The 12145-nt window shown below is 37.6% G+C and overlaps 1 protein-coding gene across 1 annotated transcript in view; it reads right to left on the bottom strand.

Moving 5' to 3' along the window:
- C6 (complement C6) overlaps positions 1–12145 on the bottom strand; it is a 65765-nt gene that overhangs the window by 38297 nt on the left and 15323 nt on the right. The window contains exons 5-7 of the mRNA XM_052659295.1: positions 11569–11707; positions 6291–6491; positions 365–605 (exon numbers count right to left, since the gene is read on the bottom strand). Coding sequence (XP_052515255.1) covers positions 365–605; positions 6291–6491; positions 11569–11707 — 581 coding nt within the window. The remainder of the gene's footprint in view (positions 1–364; positions 606–6290; positions 6492–11568; positions 11708–12145) is intronic.

Here is a 12145-nt window from a genome sequence, read left to right as displayed (position 1 = left end):
AATTCCATAAGTAAATTATTTTTTGGAGTTTAGTTCCAAGACAAATTTTGTTTTCCTAGGTGATAGCGTGTATCTCTCTTTAGTTTACCACTGCTAGGCAGTTTATGATGTTCTTAAATGTCAGGAAATTCTGAGACAAATCTGATGCCCAAAGAGGTTAAGCCTATTTATTTCTCCTTCTTCTTTTGACCTGAATTTTCTATTTTTATTTTCTTGAGTATGTACATTTTGGTTGTTCTTCATATCATTTTGGAAATAAAGCACGGTCGAAATAAAGTCAATAAAGAACTGAAAGGACAGAGTAAGAGAAAAATGCAATTCACAGTATCTTATCAGTTAAAAATAAGTGTTGAAGAAATCGAACCTGAGTTCTTTAGTTCCTCCTTGCTAAACTGATAAAGGACGTCATACACGCCTCCCAGGGAGCCAGAGGTGAAATAGTGAGTCCCGAACTCATCAAAGATCCGGCTGTATAAAGCAGAGTTGTATTCTAGAGGCAGATGGTTGAGTGCTTTCAAGAAGACATCAGAAAGCTGCAGATCTTTAGTTTTCATTGTGAAGTTTAAGACTTTTATGACTTTATGGATCCTAATAAAACTGGAAGCCTAAATGGAAGAGCAGAAAGAAGTGGAAAAAAAAATGATTAAAGGTAATGAAAGCTTGAGGTATCAAACATCAAATGTTTATCGTCAGCTTCATTGTACCCATAGTATTATAATTGTTAACTGTCCATTGAATGTTCCCACGTACAAAATGATAATTTTCATCTTATTTTTCCAGTACCTCTTCCTTCAGTTCAGTTTCCTTAGATATTCAAAACGCTAAACAGATAAGATGACCTCCATCCTGTAAATTGTGTGACGGAGGAATATGCTGTCTGCCAAAAAGAAATCAAGGATCAAAAAGTCAATCTTGCTTTCTTGATGGTCAATCATGGGTGCATCCCTACTGCATTTTTATTTAGAAAGTCTTGCTAATGCAAATATTTGAAAAAATATTGTATACATTTTTAGCTGGAAGTTACACAATGAGATTCAAGTCATAGCTTTGTCCACCAGCTGGGGAAAGCATATCAATTCTCTGGGCCTCAGTTGTCCGGGAAAAGTCACCTGTGCACAGCCTTCATCTGTGACACTTCACACTCCTCTCAACTCCAAGATGCTATGACTCAAAATTACTTAGGCGGTAAAATTAAGCAAAATTGTTTGTATCCTCTGTCCTCCATCCACAAACAGAACTATCTGTTTGGAGGTTCTTTTTTTCTTTAATCATCTCTTGTTATGTCAGGTAAATTTAGGATTATGTGGTTGGTAGCTGCCCCAAATTTCATTCCATTAAATTGTCCTTTTCCATAGACACTGAGTTTTATGAGTATATCCACATATACTGTTGTTTTAAAAATTTTTAGATATTGTAACTGATTTCTTAGTTTTAGCAAATTGTAATGTTTAAGTAATAAAAAGAGAGGGGCATATTTTAGCCAAAAATCTGTATTAGTTAAATTGTTAAACCTGTCATTATTATGGCTGCAAATTATTAAACAGTTATCTTCCCATGTGCTATAATTATGGCACAAAATGACTATTAACACAGAAGGGGAAAAAGAAAAAAAACACCACAAAGCCTGAGGAAGAGACAACATTCGTTCCCCTCCCTCTCTGTTTCCCTCTTGCTCTTCCTCCCTCCTCCTCTCCCTTTCTCCTTGCTCCCTTCTTCCCTTCAACACATGTTTCTCTCAGCTATCTCAGAGGCAGTGGACACAAATGTGAGCAAGGCAGAAAAAATGCATGCCTTTGTGGAGCTTTCATTTTAAGTGTCCATTAACTGTAGGTTTAATACTTGAATTTTGTCATGGAGGTGTGGCCTTGGAAAGGTAGAGGGACATTGTGCTCTTAGGAAGAAGCACTCTTACTCTCTTACTCCCTGAATATCTGAAATGTCTGTTTAGTTATGCGCATTGAAATAGGCTGTTCAAAATTTTCAGGTCACTTTAAAAACGAAATTGTGGGAAATAGAAGTGAAATTTTGGTAACTCGGCTTAGCACAAACATCTCCCTGGTGCTCCATTTGCTAGTTTCTGATGGCTAGAACTGGCTATTTTGGACTAAAAAATTACCTGACAGCAAGTTATTAACTATGTATGGTCTATTTCAACATTTTGTTAGATCTTGCATTATTTTAACCATCTTTTTGTTGGTTCAGTTTTGTAAAGCAATTCCAAAAACTCACTGAATAGTATTTTGACTTTGAAACAGACTGTCTAACCAACCAATGTTTAGTGAGATCTGTGCTTGACAAAATAAAGCATTGAGCGCCACTGAAGGGCTTGAAATGATTTTCAAGCTTGTGGGACCTTGTTTTCAGTATTTGAAGATTAAGAGAGGTTTGCAGAAGCATTTTCTATTTAACCTGAGATATCCTGATTCCGTTCAGATCTAATCAAAGATGTTGGGTTGAACCATACAAAGTTGCCAATCTTGTAAGTCAAAAATGGTTGAATATCAGCAATTCCATATGTTTGAATCTGATACTGTGAATAGTCTGAAATGTTTCCACTTTGAGGCAGATATTAAAGGATCAAATAAAAGCTGTTTACCTACAGATAAGAGTTTTGTAAGTATTCTCTAGCATGTGTGAGACACTTAGAAACCAATTCTGAGAAGCAAATCTTAATATTGAAAGCGAAAGTGAAGACACTCAGTCTTGTCTGACTCTTTGCAACCCCATGGACTGTCGCCCACCAGGCTTCTCGGTCCATGGGATTTTCCAGGCGAGAGTACTGGAGTGGGGTGCCTTTTCCTTCTCCAGGGGATCCTCCCAATCCAGGGATCGAATCCAGGTCTCCCACATTGCGGGCAGATGCTTTACCCTCTGAGCCACCAGGGAAGCTGGTGTATGTATGTGTCTGTGTAGATACACACACACACACACACACGCACACACACACACGTGTGGCTCATTCAATAAAAGAAACCTGCCTGCAATGCAGGAGACCCGAGTTCAATCCCTGGGTTGGGAAGATTTCTTGGTGAAAGGAATGGATATCCACTCCAGTATTCTTGCCTGGCAAATTCCATGAACAGAGGAGCCTGGTGGGCGACAGTCCATGGGATCACAAAGAGCTGGACACGACTGAGGGACTACAACACATACACACACACACACATATATATTTCAACACCTCCATTTCTCTCCTCATCTTTGACTATATTTTTGGGCAGTCATTTCCAATCCTGTATATGATATTAGAGCAAGCTGCTGCTGTTGCTGCTGCTAAGTCACTTCAGTCGCAAGCTGGAGGACTTAAAAAAAAAAAGCCAGAATCATACACCCAATCCCAGATAGTCTGAATCAGTAAATTAAAAGAAGGACCTGGGGAGATGTATTTTTACTTCCTGGTAATTCTGACACTAACTTGTCTTAATAATTTGGTTAAGTGTGAGGGGCATGATATAATCCATGATATAACCCATAATCCACTCAGAAGTGAACTAACAGGGGCTCCCCTGGTGGCTCAGTGGTAAAGAATCTGCCTGCCAGTGCAGGAGAAATGGGTTTGATCCCTGATCTGGGAAGATCCCACATGCCATGAAGCAACTAAGCCCGTGTGCCCAAGTCCGTGCTCCTCAACAAGAGAAGCCACTGTAATGGATAAGCCTGCACCCTGTGACTAGAGAGTAGCCCCCACTTGCTACTATTAGAGGAAAGCCTGGGTCACAACGAAGACCCAGCACAGTCAAAAATAAATAAATGAAAAAAAATTTTAAAGTAGGCTAACAATCTGTGTTATAAAAGGAATCTGTTTTGTTCTTTTTTTACATGCTCATATCACTAGAGCTATACTCTTTTCAGAGTTTGGTGAAAATAAGCAAGAAGCTTGAAATAGAATGTGGTAGATGTGAATAGTGGGCAAAAATTAGAAAAGTGATTTCAATTCCCAATTCTGGCATTTCCTTATTTTACGATCATGAGAGTCACTTAGCTTCTTGTACTTGAGTATAGTGCCTGATGCAGGGTAGGTCTGTGATGGATGTTAGTTGAATTAAAAATAAATATATGGACTTCAATCTACTTATCTGCAAAATGATGTTAAAAATATCTACCATTACCTGTTAAATAGTAAAGAAGGCTGAGTGCCAAAGAATTGATACTTTTGAACTGTGGTGTTGGAGAAGACTCTTGAGAGTCCCTTGGACAGCAAGGAGATCAAACCAGTCAATCCTAAAAGAAATCAACCCTGAATATTCACTGGAAGGACCGATGCTGAAACTCCAATACTTTGGCCACCTAATGCCGACTCATTGGAAAAGACCCTGATGCTGGAAAAGATTGAAGGCAAGAGGAGAAGGGGATGATAGAGGATGAGATGGTCAGATGGCATCACCAACTCAATGGACATGACCTTCAGCAAGCTCCAGTAGATGGTGATAGACAGGGAAGCCTGGCATGCTGCAATCCATGGGGTCGCAAAGAGCTGGACGTGACTGAGTGAGCAACTACATTACCTCTTAGGGTTCTTTTGAAGACAAATGAAATGCTTGGAAAATTTATCTGTAAAGTATTATAAGTACTCATATTTACATAAGTATATGAATGAATTAATAAAAAAATATGAGGGACACTATGGTAGAAACATAAAGAGTAATAAAATGGTGCCCTCCAGTGCTGGTGCCTTTGGTTCTGACACTGGTACTTTGGTCTATTCTTCTCACATCTGCCATCAAGTTCTAGGATTCAGGACCCAATCTTCCCATATGTCTCTTTGGAAAGAACAAATCCTACTTAGAGTGGTGGTTGTAATGAGAAATAGATACTATTTTAAAAGCCACTTGTAAATGTCTAAAAATGCCTAATAGAAATCTATCCCCTAAATCATTTAAGAGTTGGAATACATATCTAGAAGATTTTACAAGCAAACAAAGGAAAAAGGAAGATATGAGGAAAGATTAACCAATGAAAATGCAGTTTTATGTATTGAAACGTTCCATTAGTTCCTGGCAAGATTAGCAGATAAAGTCCAATGCTTAGAGTATTAAAAATTTCAAATTTCCAGAGAGAGAACAAAAGAAAGAAGATCAGCTTACATGTAATTTTTCCTATGTTACAATAGAAATTAGAATAGTAGAATAACATCCACCAGCTTTCAAGAAAAGAAGACTGTGTTCCAAGATTCCTTTATCCAGTCAAGATATTTTGCATCTTTATTGTTCAATGAAAAGATAGACATTTGTATATATATAAGGATTTAGGGAATATACTGTGCATGTATCCTACCTAAAGAAAACACTGGAAATATGGCAATTGGATGAGAACAGGATCTCAAGAAAGGGAAGATGAAAGAAGAAGTGGTGATGAGCATGTATATGGGATATAGACCTATGTAATATACACACACACACACAAAGAAATACACCAATACAGAATACATATTCTGAACTGGAATTTATCAGTATTATGTGAGGAATTGTTAGCAGGGAAGATGGGATCCAGAATAAATGACTAATGAGCATATATAATATAAAAAAGAATACAAAACAAGCCCTAGGAATAGCTTGGAATACAAAGATTCTATCTCAATAAAACTGAAGGCTTTGGAGGCTTGTGGTGGTAGTGGTGGGGAAAGAAAGAAGCAAATATGTTTGCTAGGAGATTGTGGGAATGGAATGCGGGGAGTAGAAAAATGATTAATCCTTTGGTGGAGGCTATATATTACTTTATGGAATAAAAGAAAGACATTGGTTTAATTATGTGCATTAACCAGAGAAAGGTAAGTACCAGCAGAATTTAAAAGTTTAGTAGAACTTCCAAAATGACCAAAAAAAGTAAGAAGAAATGTGACAAAGAAAAGTAAAGAAACAAGAAACTAGCGACAAAGTTAAATGAGTGAGATACATTAAAGAGGAAAGGAGCATGATTAAATATTTCAGGAAAGATACTAAATAGAAGTTGGCTGAATTTCTCCAGCAAAGACCCTAGACTGTCAGATTATGTTAAAAAAAAACAACAATATTCTGTTACATGCGGTTTATAAGAAATGCGCTTAAAATAATAAGACAAAAGTTAAAATAGCAAGAACACAACCACAAGCACAGCCAAATGCTTGCAAAAAAGGCATTATTATCTCTATAACTTTTGAAGTGGGCTCTAACAACAAAAAAGTAAGTCTACTTAAATCTATGTTAGAAATCCTACTATTTGATATTAAAATGATCTCCTTCTCCTTGCATGATTGCTGGAATCGGTGTTATTTTTCAGGAAAAATTAAAAAGATCAAGAACCACTTTTATTACCGTTTTGTGGGAGGCTTGAATGGCTTGTTTGAAGGCAGAAGTATGGGAGCTGCTTCGACTTCTCTTTGAGGAATAGAAAATCGGAACATGAAAAGAGCCCGTAGCTTGGCCAGAACCTAAGGCTTCTTGATGTTTATTATCTTCAAGGGCAATTAAATCATCGTAGAAATCTGTTTCCAAATCATCTTCTTTAGTTTGCACCTGGAGGAAAATCCACAAGAAATAAAACGTAATTTAGGAAATTAGAGCTATTTGTGAACACCTAATCCAATGAACATTCATTCATTGATGCATTCAGTAAACAGTTATTGTGGACCCATTTTCCTAGAGAACAAGGAATAGTATTAGTCCGTGTCTTCAGGAAGTTAATAGTTTAGTGAGGGAGAGAGACAATCAGACACTCAATGAGAGTAGCATTATGTTTCCAAGAGGATTGCCACAAATAACTATAACATTCAGAGAGACAATACTAGGGAAGTTACCATCAAGGAAATGACTCCTAAACTGAGATTTAGTGAGGTGACAAGAACACAGACCTAGTTTAGTCTGCCTGTGAATTTGATGCTCTTTGCAAGCTAATGGAAGGTATCTTTCAGAAAATTGAGACCTAGAAAAGTGGAGGGCAGATCTTGTCCTACTCTGCTCTGGCTCCATCCTGAACCCCTCAGCCTTATTCATATACTAGGCATTAGCACTTCACTGGCCAAGTCTGCAAGACAGAGAACAAATCACCAATAATCCATTGGTTCTGTCCGGTAGGTGGTGATCGGTTTTCATCTGACCGGGTCTGGGAAGAAGAGAAAAAGCAGCCAGTGAAACTTGAATTATGAGTCCTTGATGAATTTTCCAAGCACAAGGTAAACCCTTGCTATGGTTATGCTAATAAGAAGAGAACAATGGACAAATTTTTAAAAGTTGCAAATTTGATTGATTGAAGAGTACCTCTTTATGTTAAAAATGCTTGTTTTGTTGGTAATGAAAAAAACTCTTGTTTTAAATTATTTAATATTAAAATGCACTGTGAGGCAAACCACATGTCATAGTTAAATAGCTTGCACAATTAGTCAAGGGAAGAAATAACCCAGCTGCAAGAGAGTCTTGCTCAACAGTAAAATACAGTCAAAAGTTCAGGATTCCTTTGAGACATTGCAGTGCATGCTAGTTAGCTTTTAAAATGTCCAAAAATGAAGTGCATCCATTAACAACAGAGCAATACAACCATAATTAAATGTAGTTGATGACATTTCTTTAATATTTGTTTTAAAAGCTTGACTACAAATATTTAGTTTTATAAATTAACTCTCATGTAAGAAAAGATGTGTCGACTTAAAGAAAAAATATATTTGCATATAAAGTAAGGACATTGGGTATCCTGGGAAGAAGCTCAGAGAGAATCTGACCATGTATGTTAGCTTGGTGAGAAAGCAAGTTAATCGCTGAGCAATGCTGAAAAATTGAACTGGGAAACTGGGGCCAGGCCTCCTATATTCTGATAAAGCATTTGAATTGACTTCTAAAGGCAAGATTTTGCATCTAATAAGTTCTTTAACAATATTAATTGAAGGATTGAAAAATTGGGGATGCCACATATTGTTTTGCAAAGATCATGTTAACTATAGCTAAACTAGAGGCAAGGAGAGCCTTTTAAAAAACTGTTGCAAAAAAGTTGAAAAAGAAGAATGACCAGGTCCAGGGCAACATTGGTTGGGTAGAGACAAAGTGGTGGATTTGAAAGATATTTAGGAAGTGAATCAACAGAAGTTGTTGACTAAGCAGAGGTGTATGTGTGTGTGTTCATGTGCCTGTGGGGGGCGGGGGCAGGGGTGGGGAGAGAGAGAGAAATAATGAATGGGAATGCTGTTCCATGAACAGGAATATGGAAAGCCAAGACAATTTCAAAAGGAGAAAGATGAGTTCTTTTCATGATGTGTAAAGAACAGCTGGTGAGCTCTGATTAGCTTCATCTTCCTAGCTTTTCCCAGAAAGAGATGTTAAGCAAACTCTGGGAAAAAGGTTTTAATCCCCATTTTACATCTTATTTCTAGCCCATCCTGACTATCTGTGGATCTTGTGGGCTGATGACCTCCTAGAGCTTGACATATGTCGACATTTCACTTTTGTGTCTGAAGAAAGGAGCTGGGTTTGTAGGGAGGGGTAGAAAACAGTTGAGAGAGGCTGGGGGAACGGACAGGATGGGTGACCCTTGGTTGCTTGTGATGTGAGGGTTAGAGACAGAACCTAAAGTTATGAATTTCACAAGGGATTTGGAGAGGCTTTGGGGGCACTGCAGACCTTTGAAGTCTTTCAGGCTTTAGGATGCAGCAAGAAATGTTATCTAGGTAGGTCAGTGTATTGGTAAGAATCAAAAAGACTAGTGATAACTGCGCTCTGTACTTCGCTGGTGACAGTGAGTACTTAGCGTCCAGCCAGTAGCAAGCAGCAACTCTTAAGAAAAGAGATGAGGTGTCCTGAGATAGTGATACAACTCTGAGGACTGGTGCAGGGCTCGTACTGTGACAGAGCTCTGCATTTAGCACTTGGGAGATCCCTGAGGGGCAAGATTCTTCCTACCGTCTTCCATTCTGACTTCCTGTCCAACTGCCTTCCATTCAGCAACCTTCTCTCATCTTTGTGTACCAGCCAGCTCATGAATTCCATTGTCTCAATATGCTCTGATACTATAGAAGAATGGAAGTCAGACGCCTGCTGAATTTCTCTTCCTCTGCTGTTTTCAGTGAGGAATAGCTTAGATTTGCACAGATGCCTGTTAATGGCATGAACAAAGTAATAGCTTGCTAACAGGGGTCAGTGGAAAGTGAGCTACTGTAAGGAAAGTAAGTGACCTCGGCTCTGGTCATTTTCAAACCTTCCTCAGCGGTTGAATATTATCTACAGCCCAATGACATATAGATAGAGACCAACTCAGGTAGCTTCTTAAGGTTGAACGAGTTTCAGAACTACATGGATAATGAAAAGAATATACTTTCTTCTGAATGAGGAATTTCAGGCTGTTATTTCCTGATGAAACTTGGCATGCAGGCTTGGGTTACTAAGTTACATGGGTAGATCCAGTATTCTGCGGGTAAATGTTTAAAAACCAATTGTCTGAGGGGGGGAAATAAACAACAAAAAACCCTGTGATTTAATACTACAGCATTGGCCTTTCTCTTGCTGTATATATTCCTACTATGCTGATTTCAAGCTAACTACCTATGTGATACTCTTGAATTCAAACTTGGAAAAAGATGCACAGTAGCAAATTATTATTTTTTGGGGGGGAAGGGGGGGGTGGGGATGCCAATTGGCGTTGATGGTTAAGTGTTGTGTCCTGCAAATTATTACATAGTACTTTTATGATACAATAAATGCAAGTAGCTTCAAGAGCATAGATTCATGGTCAAATATGCCAAAATAATTGAGAAGTGATATATTTTGAGTAATTATCATGTGTTTTTAATATCTTTAAATTTAATATCTTTATTTAATCTTAATTTAAGATCATATATTTAATATCTAATAATGGTCATGTTTAATAATCAGCTTACAAAAGTCTTAAAAATTTAACAGTTGGCTTTTGCAAGCTGGAAAAGCTGACTCTAGCACATCATTGGTGAACTTCACAGGTGATACCTTTTAAATGAGAGTTTATGACAGGTACTCAGACCTGGCACTTGTTGCAGAGTCATTAATATCTTTCTTCATACTTTATTATCAAGGTCTCATCTGGCACAAATTCTCATTCCACTGTGCCATTTACCTGCTGCATTACTCTGAGAAGGTTTCTAACTTCAATTATCTTAAATATCCTATTATTAATAAGAGGAACATAAAGTAAATTTCTCTTTCTGGGAAGGTTGTTATGGCACTTGAGTAAAACTCATAGTATTACTTAAGCGTAAAGTGTTAACTCTGCCCATATTTACTATCATGTGTTGAGCCAAGATTTTTTACTTGTAAAACTGTATAAAAGAGATGCTTGCTGAGAGTATAGGCAGTATTTTTTTGGGGGGGGAGTTATTTATTTTGAAAGTAAGTTAATGGATTGGTTGTTTAGGAGCTAGAAACCTTCCTTCAACATAACAATAATGTATATAAACGTTTGGGTTTTAGCTCCTACAAAGCCTACATCTTAAGAATAGAATACATCTTCCATCATTGACAGAATTTTTGATGCTATCTTTTCTTTGGAAATATGTCTCTTCTGAGTTCTTTTTCAGCATTCCAGCAAGACCTTCTTTACCTCCCTTGGCGGTAGTGAATCCTCTGGGGTTAGCATCTTCTGGATCTGTGGCGAGAGAGCGAGTGTTTTCTTTACCTGCTCAGGGTCACTTGTTACTCTTGTCACATTTACTTCCAGGCAGAGGTGGGACTTCCCAAGGTAAGTCTCCCCAGAGGAGTTTGAACTTGACAGTTGGATTCCAAGGATATTTCTCCACATCCGTTAATATGTATTAGATGGTTTTTAAGTCGAGTTTGTCAAATTGGAAAATGACTGTATTTATATGAATATAATCTTTTTTTTTTAAAGGATCGAATGATTTGCTGAATGCATATTATCTGAAAAGTGGTCTCAGAAATCATTAGATTTTCTGAAATTCTCTCTAGCATGTCAAATTTGTATGCATGGATACAACAATTAAAGTCCTGTCTTTCCTGTTTGCCTTATCATAAATGAGAAGAAACAAACTGTTTACTTTAGTTCGGCAAGTATGGAGTACTTATCATGTATAAGGCACTGGGCTAGATTCTAAGAATATATAACACACTGCTCCTTATGACTCAGAAAAATGAAAAGAAAACCAAACCAACTAGTAGAATGGGATGGAAGGTAAGTAGAATTACCCCCATTATGCTTAAATTCATCTGGATTTTTAAAATGTGTTTTATGTCTAAATTTTGTGGTTATCTGAGAGAACTATGGTAGAAGATTCTGAATATACCAAGTCATTTATCTGAGTGGGGACCTAGTATAGCTATTTGTTCATGGGAGAAAGCATGGACTCTGGAATTTGGAAAAGTTGTGCTTAAATCTTGAACCTAACTACTTGACAGATGCTTAACTTTGGGCAAATTAGTTTCCTTGTTTTCCATCTGGGGATTGAGGATGAAAACACTGACATTACTGAGCTGTGGAAGGAATAAATGTCAGCACATGATAGTGATGAAGAATGCTCATTACCTTTTTATTCTGTCCCTTCCTTCATGACTCTCTTTTCATTGAAATTTAGCTTATAATCACCATTGGCATTTGGAATGCCCTCAAGATAGGTAGTCGTACCTCGAAGTTGACATTTTCCAGATTGGCCGCAACACGGTAAGGATTACTCTCTCTACTGCTTTTGACAGTTCTACACACTCCTCCAGTGAAAGAGTTATCAAGGACTTCTCCTCTGGGCTCTCCTGCCAGGAAATGAAACCTAGAAGCAGAGTAATTTTTAAGAATTCAATAGATGTAAAGCAGTCTTTAACATTTATTGTATTTATATGAAAGAAATTCTTCTCTTAGGCATGTTTTGACTCTTGACAAATGGCTTGAAGGAAGGTCCATGTTTTCCAGTTTATGGAGAGGTATCCAAAAAGGTCTGGAAGTCAGAGAGCGTCCAGGTCGGTGAGCACACGGAGGTGCAGGTGAGTGGTACCTAAGCAAGGCATGGAAGCTCATGCCCTTTCCACATCCTTGCCATACCTATCTCTCCCAAAAGGGTGTTCATCTGTTAGGTTCTCTCTATTCCACTTATTAAATTGTTCCAACCTTTCATTATGAAATAAAATTTCGGTTTATAATTATTTCAGGACTTACAAAACCAACACAAACTTTGGAAGCAGATTATGAAATAAATTACTACATAATTTAT

The sequence above is a fragment of the Budorcas taxicolor genome, chromosome 20, assembly GCF_023091745.1.
Source record: "Budorcas taxicolor isolate Tak-1 chromosome 20, Takin1.1, whole genome shotgun sequence".
Lineage (NCBI taxonomy): Eukaryota > Metazoa > Chordata > Mammalia > Artiodactyla > Bovidae > Budorcas > Budorcas taxicolor.
Note: the sequence above shows the minus strand (reverse complement) of the source record. Positions and strands in the feature narration are given on the sequence as shown.